At 39.3% G+C, this 22,867-nt stretch overlaps 1 protein-coding gene across 1 annotated transcript in view; it reads left to right on the forward strand.

The window, feature by feature from the left end:
• LOC132825289 (uncharacterized) overlaps positions 1-22,867 on the forward strand; it is a 292,786-nt gene that overhangs the window by 227,164 nt on the left and 42,755 nt on the right. The window contains exons 122-135 of the mRNA XM_060840393.1: positions 621-715; positions 4,027-4,186; positions 4,441-4,460; positions 5,384-5,405; positions 5,493-5,520; positions 6,741-6,822; positions 8,206-8,373; positions 10,256-10,467; positions 11,463-11,557; positions 12,957-13,075; positions 17,119-17,277; positions 20,134-20,336; positions 22,005-22,093; positions 22,662-22,792. Coding sequence (XP_060696376.1) covers positions 621-715; positions 4,027-4,186; positions 4,441-4,460; positions 5,384-5,405; positions 5,493-5,520; positions 6,741-6,822; positions 8,206-8,373; positions 10,256-10,467; positions 11,463-11,557; positions 12,957-13,075; positions 17,119-17,277; positions 20,134-20,336; positions 22,005-22,093; positions 22,662-22,792 — 1,583 coding nt within the window. The remainder of the gene's footprint in view (positions 1-620; positions 716-4,026; positions 4,187-4,440; positions 4,461-5,383; positions 5,406-5,492; positions 5,521-6,740; positions 6,823-8,205; positions 8,374-10,255; positions 10,468-11,462; positions 11,558-12,956; positions 13,076-17,118; positions 17,278-20,133; positions 20,337-22,004; positions 22,094-22,661; positions 22,793-22,867) is intronic.

Consider the following 22,867-nt stretch of genomic DNA (forward strand, 5'->3'; position numbering starts at 1 on the left):
CATAACCTGCTGTGTGGCTGGACATCTGAGGAAATATTTATTCAAGCATCCAATTATAAATTAACACCAGCAATCAAAATCTCCCTGACACCCTCAGGTCTGGTTGGTACACTTAACCGGTGAAGTTTTTAAATTTTTATTTTCAGGTGAATATGACCTGAAAGTGACATGCAAAGCAAGGAAACAGATTTGTGCAGTTTGAGAGATATTGGGATAGAATTTAAGTTTGAAAAATAATCAATAAATAGCTTGGGCACAATAGTGTAGAGTTTTCAAGCAATGTTAATGCAGGGAGAAATCCACTTAAATGGGTTATAGTAAGTATTTGATTTATGAAATTGAGGCTTTTAACAGGACATGAATATTTACATCAGGTTGTTCTGCAATATCTCTAAGCAGTGTTGCATTTTAATGGCAGAAAATGTCCAGATGATGAAAATGCCCATATTTTCTTATTGTAAAAATAATTCACAAATAATGGGTGGTGCTAAGTACTGGGAGAAAATTGCACAACATTTCATCTTTAAGCAATAAGTATTAATGCGGAATTCTAAATAGGTGCAAAAAAAAGTAAAGAATGTTACTGCTCTTTGATAAATGAGTGTGTCTGTTTTCTTAAGATGGTGCCAGAGCATCTGATCTGGAGTTTCTTGCCAATAATGATGTCAACATGGACTTTGCCACCTTCATAAAGCTGAATCCTGAAGAAGTAGCAGTATGTACAGTAATCATTTAAGAATAGCTATGGTTTCTACATTAGCAATCTATTTTATACGTTTTGACTCTAATCATGCTCTATTGTGTGAAGCAAATACTTGTTATGTGGTTTTCAACATTAATTCCCTCAACTATAAGAAATATTATTGCTCTCTGGCTTCTGCCCAGCACCTGACCACAATTTCTTCTGAGCGCAGCTAGTCAAGTGCTCTTGTAAAAATTAAGCAGTCTATTGAAACCCTTGCAATAAGTCCCACCCCTATTGTGGGCCAGAATTGATAGTTGTGACTAGCAATTTTTGAAACTGCTTGTTTGACAAGCATTAGCTTCCCACAGAATGCTGGAACTGGATTGCATCAGTGATTGCTCAAACATAGAACAGTAAAGCACAGTGACCAGGGCCTTCGGCCCACTAAGACTGTGAGCAATGGTTCCAGATTTGGCACAACAGCGATTGATCTGGTTATAATTATAAATTCAACTAGATCTTACCTCACAGATTAGACCTTTAGTTATCTGTGAAATCCAGTCACTATGTCACCTTTTATTTACATGTGCATAATACATAACTTTGACCCAGCTAGCTCAGAGCTGCCTCCTAGAGTGAACAGAACACCTGACACTGTTGTTTATATCGGTCAGCCAGAGCTCCCTGATTGGGCCAGGTTAGCGGCCCCAATCAGAGGACTCACGTTCTATGAGATCCATCCGACTGACCTTGTTCCAACCACTGCAGTCTGGACAAAATAAACTTTTGGAAGTGGGTCCTCATTCAAATGTTGAATAAGAATACAGTTTTGAAGGGGTTAAATTAAATTCAAAAGTATAGAAAAATAAAATAAAACTGAGCTAAAATCAGAGAGTGAGAGAGGAAAAATGGGAGGAGCAAGTAGACAGGATGATCATTTAGACAATAGACAATAGGTGCAGGAGTAGGCCATTCAGCCCTTTGAGCCTGCACCGCCATTCAATATGATCATGGCTGATCATTCGTAATTAGTATCCTCTTCCTGCCTAATCTCCATAACCCTTGATTCCACTATCTTTGAGAGCTCTATCCAACTCTTTCTTAAATGAATCCAGAGACTGGGCCTCCACTGCCCTCTGGGGCAGAGCATTCCATACAGCCACCATTCTCTGGGTGAAGAAGTTTCTCCTCATCTCTGTCCTAAATGGTCTACCCCGTATTTTTAAGCTGTGTCCTCTGGTTCGGCACTCACCCATCAGCGGAAACATGTTTCCTGCTGCCAGAGTGTCCAATCATTTCATTATCTTATATGTCTCAATCAGATCCCCTCTCAGTCTTCTAAACTCAAGGGTATACAAGCCCAGTCGCTTCAGTCTTTAATATTACAGCTGGATGAAATAATAGAAGAATGAAAGAGCAGGTCAGGCAGTTAACGTTTCCGGTTTAGGTGACCTTTCATCATGGTGGTTCTGATAAAAGGTAATTTTGACCTAAAGCAATATCTGTGGGCAAAGTTCTCCCCTCACTGGAGATAGCGAGAAGGAGAATAATTGGGCACATTGGCCCTGAAGAGAAGCTCATCCCTTCCCCACCACCTCTGGCTTGAGCAAGAAGGCCCAAGAGTGACCTTCCCAAATTTCCAACAAATTAAGGCCCCCTGAAGTGGTCAGTTAATGGCCAGTTAATAGCCTCAATTCATAATCAATGCATTCAGCTGCCTCTCCATTCGGTGAGAAATGGGGCTACTGAGGGTGCTGCATGCAGCAGTCCCCTGCAACCGCAGATCGCGGTGGTTCATGGACTCCCAGCCCAACTGCTTGTTCTGTGGTGCTGTGGAGTCCGTGGACCGTGTGTATATTGGGTGTGGGTGTTTGCACTCCCTCTTTGATTTTCTGAAAAACCTTCTCCTCTGCTTTTGGTTGCACTTCAGTCCCACGCTCCTGATCTTCGGGCACCCGGTACAGAAGAGGGAGGGCAGGTCTGAAGACCTCCTCGTGGGTCTGCTCCTGGGTCTGGCCAAACTGGCCATAAACAGGTCCAGGCAGCGGGCTGTGGAGGGGGTCGTTAGGGCAGACTGCCTGCCCTTCTTCCGCGGTTACGTTAGGGCCCGGGTGTCCTTGGAGAAGGAGTACACGGTGTCCACCAACACTCAGGAGTTGTTCAGGAAGAGGTGGGCACCGCAGGGAGTGGAGTGCATCATTTCTCCCTCCAACTCTATTTTACTTTAGTCCCTGCCCTCCCCTTTTCTGTTTTGATCACATAGCATTGCCCTTTCATGTGAAGGACACTGCCTGTCACAGGCCAACCGGGTGTTTTCCTATCTTCCTGGTGGTGGAAATTGAATAAAGATTTGTGCACTTTGTGTCTCTCACTGCATCTCACACCTGCACACACACACTATGGGTGCTGGGGAAAAAATAAGCACTACTGCAGTTAGGCGGTAGTGCGGGGGGATAAAAAGGAGAAAAAAAAGAAATGGGGCTACTTTACTTGCTGAGAGATCATGGCTTGTCTGCTCAGTTTGAGGGGGTGAGTGATGGGGATGTCTGCAGTTGTCTCAATCTAGACATTGAAAGCCAACCCCGTGCCTTTGCTTCTGACTCCCCTTTCCCCTGACTCCAATCCTGCAACGAAAAGATTTTAAAATTACCTTTCTGGTTCTGAGCCACCTCCAGATTCTGATTTAAGCCAGCAACAACGGTAGCTTCTGGTGTCCTGACACTAGTGTCAAAATGTCTGAATGGGTGAGAAACTGACCTGTTGGCTGGCAATCAGCTATGAGTGGCCTGATGGGCAAAGTGACAGGTCAAGTTACCTCACAGGTAAGGGGTAGCATATTAATCAATGTAAAGCTAATATGCTTTCCGCCACACTTAGAGACATGAAAAAGGAAAATTCGGGCCTCCATTTCCCTGACCTTTCATTTTTATTTCATCTTTAAAGTGTCTGCAGCCCTGGACGTATGATCTGTTAGTTCTAGATAGTTAGAATAATACGTATAAACCTGCCACTTTGGTCTGACATAACAGTTCACGTGCCTCCATGCTAGTTTGGTCTGACATCACCTAGCAGTTCACATGCCTCAAATGTGATTAAAATCTTTCCACCACTGTTTTTTTCAGGTTTTAAATTCATTTAATTACATAATAATTGAAGCTGTTGGAATACTTTTATTCAAATAATGAATCATCATTTCAAAAGACGTAGTTCATTCACAGTTTAGTTTTTATGTTGGCAATGTTTTTCCCTTGCAGGTGGATCTAAGATATCCCTTCAGTGGTCAGTTTATTATATATGTGTTGGTCACTGTTTTATTCTGCTAATATTCTTTTTATTATTAGAAACTTTCTGCAGAGCAATTGAAAGGCTTGCTTGGGATTAACCTCCCAGCTCTTCAAACTGGAGCCAATGAAACTGTGGTGTTAGCCTGGGTGAACTCACATTTGGAATCTGAAGTAAGGCGTGTTGGCTTGACAGGAGGAATTCCAGATCCTTCATCAGGTATGTACCTTGATAAGTTCAGAAATCCGTGGACAAACAGTATTTAATGTTGTACTCCTCTGCTCATGACATAATACAGTGTAACATAAATAGGTGTACAGTTAACCTTTTCAATATAATTTCTCAGATATAAAATTTCTGCATGTTTTGGTTCTATTTCTATCTATATATCAATAATTCCAGATGCAATGACAACCACCTGAGCCATTGGGTTTTGAATACTTTCTTTAATCATAGTTTAACTTTTTTTTCAGATCCTCAATTTAACTTCATGGTAAGATACATTTAATAGTGTTTACATTAATGCAGCTGTGTGTCAGAAAGTTTATGAAAAGAAAGGTCTCATTAGCCATTCCTGATATGGTTCACCCAACACCTTTGTAGAGTTTACACTGAACCTTGCTGCAAAAGAGCATGGATTGTGGATAAGTAACCAAAGCCTGAGTTTTGCAATCCATGCTTCTGCCAGCCGATCTGTGCTGGAGGTACAAATTCACGAAATCCATCTTTTTATTCTTTTGATTGCTTCACCAAAACTGTCCCACTGCCAGAAAATCCAGGTGCATCTGTGCCTGTTCTGTGCCATTGCAGATTTTGTCCTTTTAGTTTCCATCTACCTTTTCATGGGCTTGCTTTTTTGATCAGTGACAATAGTTGGCACCACAGGAAAGGAGAACGCTTTTCGACAGCCGCTGATATGAAATCAAACTGTAGCGATTCAATCTGTGGTGTTGGAGTTCTGCGGTTTTGTGATGTGCAAATTATCTGCCCTTAAAGCCCATGCAGTGGAGTATATGTTTTTCCATTATTGTTAATTCACTATCAACATGCGAATATGAGCCAATGAAGGGATACGTAACCCATTGTAATTAATTAATTATGATTATTCAACATGTATAAAGCTTGTTGCTATTATACATTATTGACGAAATAACAGAAAACCTTAACCATTAACACTGTCACAGCTATTTTTGTTCAGCTGCTTTAGATTCACTGTATAGCTTTTTATTGTATATTTTAATGTATTGCATGGTATATGTGTGTATGTATATATGATATTTTCATGTGGTAATCATACATTATGCAGTTGAATTCATATATTTAAATGTATGTATTGTTTCCAAGGATATATGTAGCTCATTTTTTGCATTGTGAAACTAAAATTAAATATTAACTTTTATGCTTTCTTTTTGCTAGTGTGGCAATACTACATTTAATGGTAAGTGCATTTTATTTAAAACTCATTGTTCAATTTTCTTCAAACACCTCCAGTATTTTAATATCTTTTCTTTTACATTTCAATCAGAAACAGATGTATGTGCAGCAGTAAACAGGTAAATGTTTGAGGAGAATCAATATCTACATTGTTTGAATCAAAGTTATTGATTTGTTCAGTGAAACTTGATTCCTGTGTTCCTTTAGAAATTGATTTGTAAAATCTATCCCACAGTTAGAAGTCGTCCATATTGTTACCCAAATCTTGTCCCCTATCAATTTTCCTTTTCTGTGCACTCTATTTGTAAAAATTGGGCAGCACATTTGGGAGTGTTCAATGGCTGTCAATGCAGCCATCTTAGAAGCCCGCTGATTATTCTGATTATACCACTGTGTGGTATTTTCCTGCTGACTGCAAGTTCATCCATTTGCACAGTTTGGCAGAGACATTGGTCATGGACTCTCAGTGCTGAGCCAGCCTAGATTACAGATATCCACAGTTCAGCATCTGTTCTAAATGGTTGTTCTTCAAGTATGAGTCCAAGCATGTAATGATGAAAGTACCATCATCTATAGAGAAAGTTCCAGTTTTGCCCAATCCTGCCCTTAACTAACTTCTGTAATACTGTGTCTGTCGTTGTAATACCAGTGGAGAATAGTAAGCAGCAGGGGCTCTGTGAACGCTGTTCCTTCTCTAGTGTTGAGGCCAATTGTACCATCACTATCATCAAATGGGCTTAGAGTCATAGAGTCATTCAACACGGAAGCAGATCCTTCAGTCCAACTAGTCCATGCTAGCCATAATCCCAAACTAAACTAGTCCCACCTGCCTGCGCTTGGCCCATATCCCTTCAAACCTTCCCTATTCAACAAACCTCTCCAAATATCTTTTAAATGGTGTAACTGTACCTACATTGATCCCTTTCCCTGGCAGTTCATTCCACACCCAAACCACTCTATATGTAAAAGAGTTGTCCCTCATGTCCTTTTTCAATATTTTTCCTCTCACCTTAACATAATACAGGTACCTGATGCTCCAAAAGCTAGTACTTCCAAATAAACCTGTTGGACTATAACCTGGTGTTGTGTGATTTTTAACTTTGTCCACTCCAGTCCAACTCTGGCTCCTCCACATCATATCTCTCACTCTTGGATAGGCACATTGAAGATAATACAATGAAGGGTATGTAGGTTAGTTTGATCTTAGAGTAGGATAAAAGGTTGCACAACATCTAGGGCCAAAGGACCTGTACTGTGCTGTACATTTCTACATTTTAAAAAAATTGATTTAATGCAATATATCTTCAAATAATAATTTTTCTTTCCCTCTCACCAACAGTTCAGCTGTGAACAGTTTTCTGATGTCTGTTAACAGTTCCAAACTATGTAATTTCAACATTACAGAATATGCATGTGCTCAGGTGAGCTTTAAAATAAGCCACACTTTTATATTAGAATGACAGTCTGTTGCTGGAAATGTTCCTCCTTCTGAGAAATGTGGCACCAATTCAATGAACTTACTTGCATTACAAAACAAAACACTGCACTGAATCCGATATGTCACACATTTTGACAACTCCAAAAGGAGCAAAGAGGGATCTTAGAGCTAGAGTCTTAGTGTAAAATGTTGCCTTCTGAGATTTTCTGCTGAAAATGTGTTGCTGGAAAAGCGCAGCAGGTCAGGCAGCATCCAAGGAACAGGACATTCGACGTTTCGGGCACAAGCCCTTCATCAGGCTTGTGCCCGAAACGTCGAATTTCCTGTTCCTTGGATGCTGCCTGACCTGCTGCGCTTTTCCAGCAACACATTTTCAGCTCTGATCTCCAGCATCTGCAGACCTCACTTTTTCCTCTTCTGAGATTTTCTGTCAGTTTACCAACAATGTACACCCAATGCAGTTTTGAATTAAAGCAAAACTGTTATCAGGGCAGCCACAAACTTTAAATTATTTGTTTGGAAAATCATGAGCTTTACCAGTAGTTTTCTTTGTGATCTAATTTGGACAAATATTTAGTCTCATCATCTACGGCGTATTGTTAACCGCTGATATCTAGATTCTATGTTCTTTATTGAGCTTGTTTCTATTTTTTCCAATATACTGTTGTACCATTCAAGTATGAGAAAACAATTAAGAGATTTCTAAAGTCACGAATGCCTTCAATCTATGAAGTCGGGAAAGAACTGGCTGTTTAGTAAATAATGGGAGTTTATCAATTTATGATTAACAATTGTTTTGCATAAAATATGCACTCAATGACAAAGATTGGAATACTTCACCACATAGTAATTCAGGCAGGAATTATTACATTACTTGAGAAGATAAGACAAATATTTAATTCAAAGGATTATATAGAATTCCGATGGAAGGGCAGAACAATATGGTTTGTTACTTTGCCCGCAAGGCATTTCAGATCTAATTGGAGTTCCAAGACCTGAAAATTGTGTGAATCCTGGCTCCAGAGTTTAGTGGAGCTGCTTGTGACTTCACTCAAATATGATACCTTCACATGAAATCGGCTGTAATATTGAATGGGTAACAAGTAGAAATATTGAATTTATACAGCACCTCGTAATGTTGCTCCGAAACATGCCAAGAAACTTTTCAGATCAATTATTCAATTAATGAATTAAAGATTTGAAATCCCAAACAATCAACCTACCAATGTGCTGTTCTCTGCTAGTTTAGTTTTTGTTTTTCAACACCCTGTACTAAAGGCAGGTTACCACAATTTACAATCTTTACATCCATTTAAATATATTGAGATGGATTGCTCTAATCTTTTTTTAATGGATTCCTTCGCAGAGTAATCTACTACTGGCAGGTCTAACCAGTGATCACTTGACCTCTATATTCAAATGCTTTACTACCACAAAGGCTTTGGAAAATCGAGATGAAGTAGCACTGGGTGTATTCATTCAGAAGCTGGACAAAACTACCCTGAACGAGGCACTAGACAAATTCAACAATGTGGTAAATGATAATTAATCATTTGACGAAAAACTGTGTGCACACACGAGCCAACAAACTTATTTTCATACAATGATAGTGAAATTTGCATTTTTAAAGTCTATAACTGTATATTCTAGAAAAAGAGGTGTGTTTTTCTAAGTGCAGTGATGTTGGGAAAGGGCAGTCACAACTTTGTAAAGAAGATCCCACAATCATTGAGTTTTGGTTCTGTTGGTTAAAATAGGAACATTGGCCAAGACACTGAAATCATTAAATATTCTTGGTGTGGCATTGATCAAAATAAAACACAGAAATTTCTAGGCCCGGTATATGCAGATAGTGTTCCATCTCAGCATAGCCAAAGGGCTTGTTAACACAATTTAATTTGCCAAAATTTAACAAATCATTTATGTGTAATAATTAGAAAAGTTTAGGGAAAGATCCCTGTGATTTATAGATTTCTATATGTAAATGAGATGTATGAAATAAATAGCTACCTAAAACAGTGAGGGACCATATCAGCTTATATAGCTGAACATTCAGTCACTAGGGAAGTCAGGATCTGGTATATACAGGATCACCATTCAAAAAAATCATCTGTGGATTGCCAAACCTGCTCCCTTCCAGTTGTTATGGATCAGGGAGGTGGCAAGCAACATTTCCACATGGATATTTTGGCAAAGCTGAAGAGACTGGTGCACATTACTGCAGAGTTGTTAACATCGTTTTGAGACAAAGGGTACTTTGTTTCTTTTCATGATGTCTACATTTTTGAGGCTTGTACCTGTACTACAATGTGCATAATATCTCAGTTTCCCCATGCCACCCTCCATTTCACCCCTTTATGCTTCATAAGCAGTTCCTTGGGATTAAGGATGATTTGCTTCCATTCTGGTTCAATGAGATGTAAGACCACTGGAGACTGTGCCACATGGTAGTGATTGAAGGGTTAGATAGGTGGATTGCTTGGGTTGCAGATGGGAGCTGCCTTTAAGTTGCTGCCCATTTGAGGAGCTAATGGCGCTCTCTGGTCAGGTAGCAGCAGGTTCCAAAATGGCTGCTATCTGCCTTTGCTTCCGATGCCAAGTAGGTAGTTCCCAGTTTGCAGAGATCTTACTTCCTGCCCATTAGAGTAGTTACATTATAAAACAGCATCGCAAAATTTGAGGCGTCAGGCCAGGATACATAATTCATCCAGGCATCGGATTCCTGATCCCGCTTTGAAAATACCCCACATGAACTTTAACTACAAAGTCATGGTTTTGAATATCCTGGACACTGAATACTATTCCTTGTCCTTCGAAGCATATCTGACGGCCCAACAGCAGTTTTCTATTTTTATTCCATAAGTTTAATAATTGCACAACTGAAAATTTAGATGGCAGAGTTTGAATTAACTTTATAATTGTGGAATTCCAATTCTAGATATTTATAGATGCACCCCTGTAAGCAGTAAGCACACTTTCCAAACAGTAATTTTATCTTTTCTGAGCATTTATAATTAGTTTATTTTAATTTCCTTAACACCCACACTTACATCAGACTGCATGCTGGAGTCTTTAGTGAAAATCAGTAATAGGTCACCACGTGTACTATATATCGTCTGTATTTCCATACTGTCCATTGTAGTCTGTTAAATGTCATTTCAGTAAACAACAAGTCACATTGTGACTTTTCATTCTGAAAGTATTAGCTGTCTTAGTGGTTCATTTTCTGTATTAAAATAACATTTCAGTAACTTGTAGCCAAATTATCAGGTAGAGGTGCAAAGAAATTATTTTGATAATTGCATTAATCTGAGTGATTATATAATTTGTATTTCTTTTAATTCTGAAATGAAGAGAAATTTCATTTGCCTTTACTCTTTACTTTTTGAGTTTAAACACATCATGGTTTGTTACAGACCCCCAACCCATCACCAATTCAATTGATGACAAAGATCACATTCATGAACGTCCTATGGGAGATTGTGAAGACCAATGGAAGCTTAACTGATGTAGATTTCTTGACAAAATGGTTCCAGGAGAGATTCAGGCCTTTTCTTGCTGGTATTCCCAAGTCGGTGCTGAGCTGCCTTCTGATCAGGAACACAACATGTGAAGGTTACCAAGCTGTGTAAGTGTATTGCTCTTTCTCACAGTATTAAACAGCTGATTGTAGTTACTCGTAAACAGGGCTCACAACATTCCGCAGTGTAATTATCTTTGCTCTTGGAAGCCAATAAGATATTGTTGGAATGTATGTTGAGATAGTGGAAACAGCACTTCAGTTGACATGGTTGTGTTCTAAGTTTGACTATGAGTGAATGAGAAATGCAATACTCATCTAATCTGATACACTGTGTAATATGCTTGTATAATATACAAAAATGGGCAGAAAACTGTAACCCAAGTGGATTGTTTCCCATTGAACCTCAACCTGGCATACATTACTAACTTCAGATCGAAAGATGGATGAAATATGGGAAAGAAATCATTTTAAGTATTTTTTCTCACAACGTGGTTGCATTGGGAAGGGATGTTGAAGTCTGCCTCAGATAAGTGCAAATTTGATAGCATTGGACTTCTTTTAAGTGCGACTGGAGCAATGTAGATGGCAAAGGGCACGGAACTGTGGCTCAACAATAGAGGAGTATGCAAAATGAGTTGACTTCAATGCTAAGTCAGTCAGCAGGTCAGATCTTATGGTGGATTATTCCGCTCCTCCTAGAACCCCATAAAGGAAATATTTATTTGCCTCTACTTTTAAACAAAATTATGTTGCTGCTTTAAGGGTTGCCAGTTAGGCCACTCAAAGCAAAATTTGACAGTGCTTGGTACCATCTCTACATCTTTGAGTCTGAAGTTTGTATTTGAGCCCTAGCAACAGGCATAGGATTCTTAATTTCATGCAGCTTTTTGTTGGTCACAAGTGGGCAAACTGGTCAGTTATTTAGACTAACCTGAAGATTGCATTAAGTAAGCTTTAGACATTAATAAAGTACAATGCTTACATTAGTAACAGAGGTGTATAGATCAGACCTGATTATTAAGCATGTCAATCAGATGAATACTAACTAAAGATCTGACCTCCTATTAAATGAAACCATAAATGCCTTTTTTCCATACTAGCATGAAAGGACTCAATAATGAATTCAACGCGATGCCACAAGAAACAAGAGATACCGTGCTAAATATGTGGATCCTCATCTACCTTAACACTACAGGTAAATAAGTTAAGGCCCTTGCAAAATGGGAGAAAACTGGATTTACAACCAATTTGATTCTTCTGTAATATTGTTGTAAAATTGTATATTTCACAGATTTGGCAAGTCATATGCATCTTGTAAAATATAATTAATGACAAATAAGTTTTTCTTATTTTTCAGAGAACATTTCCTTGGTGTCTCCCTTTTATTGGCTCCAGTTTGTTCTTATTTATGGAAATGTTTGGCTGGACTATCAGATCTGACCTCATATAGCACCCTTGCATACAAAAATTTAATAAACTACAGTTAAGAAAGTTCAATGGTGATTTCTCACTCATCTTTAGCCAGCAACAAATAATCTTTCTTTGCCGTGGCTTTATCATCAATTTAATTTTGTCTGTCCAAATATAGTCGGTGCACTCAGAAGTGTTGTTCATCAGTATGAAACATACAGCTTCTTCCTTCTTGTATCCCCACTCTGATAAGACTAATATTCATCTCACTTACATCCATTCATTCTTTCCCAGGATTGCTTGTTTTTCTACTTTGTCGGGTATGTAATTCTCAAGCTTGGCATCATCGGATCATAACTCCTTAATTTATAAAGTTAAAAATTACCCAACACCAGGTTATAGGCTAACAAAACCACCTGATGAAGGAGCAGCGCTCTGAAAGCTAGTGTTTCCAGTTAAAACAGTTAGATTATAACCTGGTGTTGTGTGAGTTTTAACTTTGTACACCCAGTCCAAAACCAGCATCTCCAAATCATCCTTAATTTATCTCACTTCACCTCTTGGTTCTGAACCTTAGTCAACACTTCTCTGGTTTCTCAGTAATAAAAAAAGTATTTAGCTGTGTGTATCATGATTGTACTGTTCAGAATTTCTCCTTCTGACTTGCCCGATTATAATTTAGATTTAACTTCAGAAAGTAATGTAACTAATTACACGAATAATGTACAATCGATTAATGGTCCGTGGAGGCTTGAATGAAATGGTCTCATAATGTGTTTTTGAATGTATATTTAAAAAGCAATATGCATGAGCAGTCTTGATACACCTATCTCTGGAACTGTTCCAAGTCTTCAGATTTTATTGCCTAGAAGTTCCTTTATTTATCACCTAGATTTTCTTTCTATTGTAGCTTTGTTCATAGATGACTCAAATTAATGGACAAAAATCTCGCAATGAAATGATAGTTATCTACTCAATCACACTTTTTGCAAGCTGCGATTGGAAACAGACTCTCAACTTTGTTGAAGGATTTATGATAGTAGTCTTAAACTGAATGTTCAAACACAGCTCTTTCTTGCTTTCGACAATTGACTGAAGCGCTGAGTGCTTAAAATGTCACATGGTCTTTGTATATACAAAGTTCAAGGCAGTCCACTGAAAATATCTTCTTCCTTTAACTAAAGGTGCAGGTTGTATCACCAATACTAATGGGTCCAGAGACTGGCTGATGAAGAACTGGGGAAGATTTGGTCAACTTGTTCAAATAAAGGATCTAACCATGCTAAATTCAAATTTCAGTGGAGTAAGTTATCTTTTTTTCTTCCCTAGAAACTGGGAAGCTAAGTAAGAAATTGTGATTTTAAAAATGCAGGTTAGCTACCTGACCAACTTCAGAGTTACAGGATTAAAGGTCTGGCCTCTTATTAAAGCCTGGCCTCTTACCAATAGGCTTGATAGTTTACGAGGCAAAGTTTTCCAATAATGCCACTTGTTTGTTATTTCCATCACTGTAAGAGTCCTAATGGGTTATCAACCTTTTGTTGAAATGACCTCTCTTCCATTAACGATGTTTTCTTTCACCAAATGCAAGGGTGGCAATTCAACATGGAAATCGGAAAAAGGAATTCCAGAACTTTCTCGGGGATTTTTACCTAGCGACTGCAAGAGTGCCTTTTGGCATTCTCCCACACCAGTTTAGATACCAGCATAGTTTCTTGTTAATTCAACAAATTAAACAAATAGGAGCATCTATATAGTAACTTTTGTGAATACAGTACATCTGAAGGGGCTTAAGAAACATGCAAGTTAAATTAAGTTAAACTCCTAAAACCAGCAGAAGAGCTGTTTTTGTAAAGTTGAGTGAGTGTTAAATATTGGCCAAGATACTGGGGATAATTCATCTGCTCTTCTTCAAGATATGCCACTTATGTCCCATGGGAGGGTAAAGGAGGGTTCCATTTACTATTTCATTCACAAGAGTACTTTCAACAATGCAGCAACCCCTCAGTACTGCTTTGGAGGGCCAGTTCAAATTGTGGTGCACAAGTCCTGGAATGGGTCTTGAACCCCAATCTTCTCATAAAGGCATTCTAACAACAGAGCCATGGCTGGTACACAGGATAGAAACTAGGCTTGAAAAGCCACTGTTGTCCATCACTTTGGAAATTATAACTAATGAGAATGGAGAGATTTTGGAAACTCTACCTCTAGCACCTGGAGTTTCAGATGCTGAGGGGTGACCTTGTTGAGGTTTATAAAATCATGAGGGGAATGGATAGGGTGAATACCCAAGGTCTTTTCTGTGGATTGGAGGAGTCCAGCACCAGAGGTTCAGGGTGAGAGGGGAAAAAAATTTAAAAGTACCTAAGGGACACCTTTTTCACACAGTGGGTGGTATGTGTATGGAATGAGCTGCTAGAAGAAGTGGTGGAGGCTGGTACAATGACAACATTTAAAAGGCACCTGGATGGGTATAAGAATAGGAAGGGTTTGGAGGGATATGGACCAAGTGGGTCTAGATTAGGTTAGGATATCTGGCCGGCATGGACAAGTTGGACCGAAGGGTCTGTTTCCGTGCTGTGCATCTCTACCACTCTATGTGGAACCATCTGTAATAGCACCAGCCAAAGGAGTTGGCCAAAAATCCAAGGGCTGAAAGTATTTCTTTAAAAGGCAAAGGATACTGAAATAAACTAAGAACGATTTCAAATAACTCGTAAAGGTCTAAAAAGATGTCTTTGTTCTGAATAATAAAGTAAAAGCTGATGATCTGAAATAAAAGAAACAGAATATACTGAAAAACCCAACAGCATCTGTAGAGAGAGAAACATGTTACCATTTCAAGTCCAATATAACACAATCAAGACAAGTAAAACATGTTTCTGAGTAACTAATATGAGGAGTTAACAATCAAACAAAAAACAACCCAGCCATGAGCAAATTGGTACAAGGCGAATAAGATTAGAGAAATGACTGTCTGAAAGGCTGATCATAGAATCCCTACAGCGTGAAGCAGGCCCTTCAGCCCATCACATCCACTTCAACCATCCAAAGAGCAACCCACCCAGACCCACCTCCTTGCCCTATTACTGCAAACCTGTATTTCACATGGCTACCCAACCTAGCCTGTGCACCTCTGAAGGCTACGTGCAATTTCCATGGCCAATCCAGCTAACCAGCTTATGTGTGAATTGTGGGAAGAAACTGCAGCCACACAGACACATGGACAATGTGCAAACTCCACACAGACAGTTGCCCAAAGGTAGCATCGAACCTAGGTCCCTGGCGCTAGGTTCACAGAGCCACTGTGCCTGCCCTAGCTTTTAAGGTTAGCTTTTAATTCCAGACTTTGATTCAATTTCACCTTCTGCCATTTAAGCCCATGACCCCAGACCATTAGTCTAATCTCTAGATTACTATTCCAGTGACCATACACTAAGATTACAAGTCTACCTAAGAAAAAGACATAAGAATTGCTTCTTCTCAGATTATAGTAAATCTTTGGAACTGTCTCCCTCAGAAGGTAGTGCAAGCAGAGTCTTTGAATAACTCTAAGGCAGCAGTAGAGAGGTCCAAAGATTCTTGATAAGCAAGGGGTGAACTATTATCGAGGTGGTAGACAGCAATATGGAGCAATTGGATCAGCCATGAACTTTATTGAGTAGCAGTGCAGGTTCCAGGTGAAATGTGACCTTCACTTGCACTTGATTCATTTGTTCATATGCTCCTTCAGAATGTCACGTTTGACTTGAAAATTGACTCTCCAAAATTTCTCCCAAACCTGCTGAGTTCTTCCAGCATTTTTTTAAATTTAACATCTGAACAGTGATAATCTCTTTGCAAGAGTAAGCCTGTAAAAGCAAAAGTTCTTCCTCGAGAACGGAAACATGCTTACAGGTATAAGTCACAACACAGGTTTCTGACACTACATTGAGAAGTTGAGAAATAAAAATGTGCGGTAGCAGCGCACACACTGTCAGAGTTTCCTCAGGCAGCCTGTTTTACATTGCACACATTGAAGTCACTGAGAAGAAAAGGAGACTATGTAAAGGAAGCCAATAATTTATTTTGAGCCTATCATACACTTCTCACAAAGAACAGTTTTAAATCCCAAGCTCAGTACTCTGCTTGTTGCAGCCAGCTAAAGGAATATGTTGTTTGATAAGATCTGCCAGACTTTGGGACTAGCATCTTACCAGTACTGTACCATGACACCATCATGGCCCTCAATGGCAATTACAGAAAATTTTTGTCTGAGTGTAATGAATCTTCAGAAAATGGTACAAGAATAAGAGTCTTGAAATAAATTTCATAGAATCTCCACAGTATGGAAGCAGGCCATTCAGCCCATCACTCTGACACCAACACTCCATCCAGGAAGAACATTCCATCCAGGCACACCCTGGAATGAAATCAGAGTACCCAGAGGAAGCCAATGCAAGCACAGAGAGACTGTGCAAACTCTGCACAGACTGTTGCCCAAGGGTGGAATCAAACCTGGGTCCCTAGCACTGTGAGGCAGCAGTGCTAACCACTGAGCCACTGTGCTTTTAAAACTGAGTTAGATAGATCATTGATATGCCGTGCTTACAAAACTCGAAGCACACTGTTTAACAAAAGAGGTGAGCCAGCTATTGGATAACACTTGCTAAATTGTCTCGGGCATGCACAGAATTACGCTGCCAACATATTTAAAACCATGTTAGAAGCTACATGTAATACTCACAGATAGAAAAAATATCTATGTACATTGAGCTTGTTTCAACATGACAAAATGGCTAACAGTCACTCTATTGTTCATTTTTCAGGGCAGTGACTTCACTGATCAGACTTTACTTGTATCAATCAGAACCCATTTAAATTTAATCAAGGTTTGGCATTTAACAGTCATCATCTAATTGGTGGATTCTCCATGGTCACGCCTCTACCAATCAGAGTACATTTACCAAATAATCAACACACTTTTTCTCATACAGTATGAAAATGGTTGTTTTTCTTTTTTAAAAATCCCCCAACACCAGGTTATAGTCCAATAGGTTTATTTGGAAGCACCAACTTTCAGAGCGCTGCTCCTTCATTAAGTAGTTGTGGAGCATCCTGATGAAGGAACAGCACTCTGAAAGCTAGTGCTTCCAAATAAACCTATTGGACTATAACCTGGTGTTATGGGATTTTTAACTTTGTACACCCCAGCCCAACACCGGCATCTCCAAATCTTGTTTTTCTTTCACGCTGGTATTTCTTGCGAATTGTTGAATGCAAGATGAATAGTTTTGACAAACTGTTTCGTTTATCAGCAGTACTCAAGTTCTGATCAATCTTTCTTTTCTCTTCCTTTTCTTTCAGCTTGACGTGGTGGATTTGTTGACTGTAAGACAGCTTGCCCAATTATCTGCCAGCAATGGAACATTGAAGGACTCACAGGATGTAATGAAGGTCATGAGTGTCATTACAGTAGATACCATTACACAATTCATGGACACTTTCAGCTTTGAGGCAAAGCAGGTAGGAAATTACTAACAGCTAATGGTACTCTGAGAAACAAAATATAATAATAAACAGATTGTGAGTCTATTATAGTATGCAAACCAAATATAATCCAAAATTCTAAGGCTTTTTCACTGAGATGTGAGCATCACTAATCACATTTATTGTCTATCTTCTATTGCCCTTGAGAAGATGAGATGCCTTCTTTAATGATTATAGTCCCTATAATGTAGGTCCACACAATGCTGCTAGAAAGGGGGTTCCAAGCCTTTTGACTCAGCAATTGTCAAGGAATAGCAATTGAGTTCCCAGTCAAGATAGTGTATGGTTTGCAGGTCATGGTGTTGTCAGGTAGCTGCTGCCTTGCCTTCTAAATATTGGAGATCATGAGTTTCAAAGGGGCTGTCAAAGGCTGTCATGAAGAATTATCGCAATGTATGTTGTATTCCACTGTGGCCTCAGTGTATTGGTGTTGAACAGAGTGAGTGTTACAGGTAATGCTGAGGCATTTGCCAGTCAAGCAGGTGGCTTTGTCCTGGGTGGCATTGAACTCCTTAAGTGTTGTTGGAGCTGCACTCATCAGACATTGGAAAGTATTCCATCACATTTGTGACTTGTGCATGGATTCTGAGGACTTGAAATTGAATCCTCGCAGCATAACCACCAACGTCTAACCTGGTCTATGGCTGCAGTATTCCTATGGATGACCCCATTGGGCTTCTGGTCAGAGGCAACCCAAAGATATTTAATGTTGGGAGACTTAATGATGGTAACATTATGGAAAGATTGTTGTATTAATCTTGTTGGAAGTGGTGCAGCCGAACATTTGTGTACCATGAATGTTATTTACCATGTTTATCTGCCCAAACCTGGATGTCTTCAGACCAGGTAGATGTCCTCAGATGTTAGTGAGCAGTACATTGCAGGTTAGACTGTAAAAGGCTAGGTTAATGTTAGGTGATCCGTATAGTTTTACTCCTTTCTGAAAATGAATGATTTATAAGGCAATTTTGAGAGGCAGCCTCATTGCTGTACATCTGGAGTCAGACCACTTTCCCTGAACAATGAGTGAGCTAAATGGATTTTCACCACATTCTAGTGATTTCAATAACATTATTATTGATACTTGTTTTTTCTAAAACAAGTATGGGTTTGAACTCATGGCAAGGACATGAACTGACCCCAGCAGGCAGTTGGGGAAGGAGGATGAAGTAAAATCAAATTGCACCAGGCTGGATGACTTCCCAACACACCTCCACCATCAGCACAATGCAGTGTTGGTGAGACCAACCGCAGAGAAGCCGCTTGCCCTCAGATTACAGATGGGTGATTTGCATATGTAAAGGCATTATCACAGCCCCCTTTACATGTGCTTCAGATTTTTGCCAGATGAAGGAGCCACCGATGAAGCAGGGGTGATCTCCCAGTGGCAAAGAGGAGTGAGGCAATTTGGGAAGTCAGGGTGGAGAAAGCAACACCTGTGACTTCGCCGTTCTAGCTTTCCCTCCAACACTTGACACAGTGACTGAGCCAGGAGCATCAGGAGACTGCCTGCTGTCTTTCATTGGATGGTGGCCTAATTTAGAAGGGCATCTGTAGTAAAATTGTTGAACAGGTCCCATTGCCAGCAGGTGAGCCCAAGACCTGCTTATTTTCTTCCAGTGTCTAGGTCCTGTGCCCCTTGGAAAGTCCAAATCTCTGGAGCATCGATTCTGGCCTCTAGTCCTGGTCCTCTGGCATTGTCATTGTGCTGCTGTTCCTATCAACTGGCCAAACATGCTGCACAATTATACATCTAATACAGTGCTGTACACATCATCAAACCCCTATTATTTTAAACAGTACAACACCTCAATGAATCATAGGCAGAAATCTGTCCTCTGTCTGGACCAGACCAGACACCCTCAAAATATGTTAAGAAGGTAGCCTAGACTCTAACATTTTCTTATTATAAAGGTAAATGTGAGGTACTGTGGTCCAGCAGTACAATTGGTTGGACTTGATGTTAAGCAAAGCACAATTTATTCAAACACTATAGTTAAAATTCAACAAAAGAAAGAAGAGCTTGGAATGACCTAGCCCCATGGAAAACCTAACAGAATAATAGATACAGTAACTATTACTAATCAACTATTCCAATATAGTAACATCCCATAAACATAATCTTGCCAAAAGACACATTCAGAGAATAGATTTTGCCTTACATGAAATCCAACAGCCAAGGAAGAGGATCCCACCATCTCCCCAGCTTTTGGCTGAAATCGAGAGAGAGAAAAATAGCTTCCGCTTCTTCAAGACCCCAACAGCAACTGCTGCGGAGAGCTAAAAACTAAAATCTCTGGTTCTGCGGTTGGAGCTTGATCACACCCATTCAGGTCGCTTCTATTGTTCCAGCTTTAAAAAAAATTCAAGGCTTCACAAGTTGTTTTTTTCCTCATAGGCTGCTCATCACCTGCCCCCCATGCAATCTCTCTCTCCCTCTAAAATAAACCAGGACAAAACACACCTCTTAAAACCACAGTGTCAGCACAAAATAACGTCTTGTTTGATGCTTCATTATATGAAGCCAAATAAAAGACTTCAAATCACCAAACTCCTTATCCTGGAGGATAAGGCTGAAGCATATTGACTCAGTGTCCATTGTCTCAGACCAAAAGAACAAAGCACTTTACTGGTCTCAGCTGGTGTCCAATCAGGCTCATGTAAACAAGTTAAAACAGCACTTGCTAAATGAAGAACCGCTTCATTATTAGTCACAATTGGGTTCATAATTTAAGAATTTCTTTGCGATGAGTGTTTTAATGTGAATTTGACCATTTGATGTTAAATCTGATAGCACTATGTGCAGTTTATGCTGTTTCTTCACTTTTCCAGAACAATGTAGCATTGATCCCTGAAGTGAGGTCAACTTTACTGAGTGATGTTCTGAGTCGTGCTGAGCCAATTATTTCCAGTTCAAATGAAACAGAACTCCAGACCTGGCTTGGGACTAGGCTTCAGTTGCTGATACCGGGACTGAATGAAAGTTTGGTTGAATTAATTCTGACGAATGCAAGTTGCCGTGGAGCTCAGATCATGTGCGTTCTGAGTATTGGATTTTAAGTTATTGTTCTACTGCTTTTATACATTTAAAGCACTAACTAATTGGTAATGATTTTGTTTTCCATCACATCACTGTTTAATTCAACAATATTATAGCTTTTAAAAGTATCTAAATATTGCTTTTTATCTGATTTTGGGCAGTGTTCCAAAAATTGTTGTACCTCTTCCACGTAGCTGTTATTCTTAATATAAAATAAAATAACAACAGAGTTCATTGGAGCTCAAATTGAATAGCAATTTGAAGATCCAAGAATTCCCGTCATGGTGAGATGAACAGTGTTATGGATAGTATCCAAGTGGATTGCAAGCACCACTCAGTGAGAAGCCGAGGGAACTGGTGTAGGCAGGCAGCACTGTTCAGTGCACAGTCATAGAGCACAGATGCAGAGGTCTTGCTGCAAGTTCCCACTCAGCAAAGACACAGAAAAATCAATTCGTTATAAAGTTAGTGGCAGAATGATCAGAAATACTGTGTATACAAAGGAAACTTAAATGTAGGCTCACGTTTACAACCACTTGAGTAATTTTGAAGTGCTGTCATTTTTGTACAATAGGAAATGTGGCAGCCAGTTTACCCACAACAATATCCCACAAGCTGCATTACTAATTGAGCACTCAATATTGTCCAGACTACTTTGGGTCCCTCTTCCGCTCTTTTTCACAATAATTCCTTGGGGCTTTTTTATGTCCACCTTAGAAAGTAAAAGCTTTTTAGTTTAACATCACATTCAATAAATGGCAGATCCTAATCGAGTCATAGAGTGGTACAGCATGGAAACAGACCCTTCTGTTCAACTCATTCTTACAGACTAGCTATCCTAAATTAATCTTGTCCTATTTTCCAGGATGTGGCCCATATCCATCTAAACCCTTCTTATTCATGTACCCATTCAGATATCTTTTAAATGTCATAATTCTACCAATGTTCACCACTTCCTCTGGCTGCTCATTCCATACACGGGCCACCCTCTGCTTGATAAGGTTGCTTCTTTTTAAATCTTTCCCTTCTCACCTTAAACCTGTGCCATCTAATTTTGCACTCCCCTACAGTGCTCACTCTGTAATGTACTGGAATATCCATGTAAAATTTTGTACTCTAGTCCAAGGAGCGGGAATTGAATCCTCAACCCTCTGACGGAAAAGATGAAAGTGTTATCCTCTGACCTGTTGTTGTTTGGTTGAATGCGGTCAGACCTCAGCAAAGTGGACAATATTGGGATATAGCTGCCTATCATCTCAACTCAGCCTCTTGGCTAAAGGAGTCAGCAAGGAAAATAATAACCAAGTGTGCTTAAAAGATGAGGAAAAATGTGAATTAAAGTCTTTCCAAAAGATAATTGCAATAACCTTTCAACTTTATACTTTGGACAGAGTCTGCCCCTCACTGAATTCAGGAGTATGATGTGCACAATCTTCTCACCATCATTTCACATATTGGGAAAATTATGCTCCTATCCTGTAACCAGATATGATACTCTGCTTTACTGGCAAACTGGGAGATAATTGTGGCTTTGACTGACAGTGCAAAATAAATCTTATTGGTTTAGCCTTGCATACTGGGCGACTTAATCAGTATCTCTTCCGTGGTGAAGAGGTTTGATGAATAAAAAATGTAATATTCATCTTTTTGAAACTTTATTTAGAATCCAGACTCTGAATGCACGGATCTCTGAATTTACAACTAACATTCAGCGGCAACTGTACAATGGCATCAGAACCTATCTAAGCAAAGGTATTTGGCTTCTATTTTACTCTGTTATCAGTTTTTAAAGTTGCAATGATAGTGCATGTGGACTTTTTTTTAACACATGCCTTTCCACAGTTACCTTCTTTACAAATGCAGCAGCTGTATGAATTGTTATAACAATGTGACTTGAGTAGGAGCTAAACATTGCGACATGTCCTAGTGCTGAACCATCTAAAAGATCCTTTCTGTGCTCAATCTTTCCTTAAAAATGAATAGAAACATGGGAGGGACAATGCAGAAGAATTTCCTGATGATGCTCAGTTCTTGTTCTATACAGTAATTTTGCAGTTTAATTTGATAATATATTAAATTTGCAAAGTACATCACATCTTCTTTGATTATTCCCCATTCTGTGTCACAGTTATTCCTACAGCTGTGTACAAATGTCACTACTTGGAGCTCCAAACACACCACAAACTGCAAACTTCAAACCTAACTAAGATAGAATCATGAATACATTTTGAGGAAAATTCATTGACATTTCATTTCACAGGAGATTCTTTAATACTAAGAAAATTATTTCATGCTGATTACCCTTTCTCTGTTTACCCAGGTCCTAAACCAAGGTGTTATAATGTGTCTGATCCAGCTCTGAACTCGACTGCTTGGTTTGCCAATTACTTTGGCCAATTTCTGAAATATACAAGCACAGCTGACCTTGCTCAGCTCACTGACAGTGCAACAGTATGTATAACTATGTTACTTTTGTAGCTTGAGTTACTTTCCTTTCTTGCTTATCATTACGAAGTGTTACAATCA

Source organism: Hemiscyllium ocellatum, chromosome 20 (assembly GCF_020745735.1).
Source record: "Hemiscyllium ocellatum isolate sHemOce1 chromosome 20, sHemOce1.pat.X.cur, whole genome shotgun sequence".
In the NCBI taxonomy this organism is placed as follows: domain Eukaryota; kingdom Metazoa; phylum Chordata; class Chondrichthyes; order Orectolobiformes; family Hemiscylliidae; genus Hemiscyllium; species Hemiscyllium ocellatum.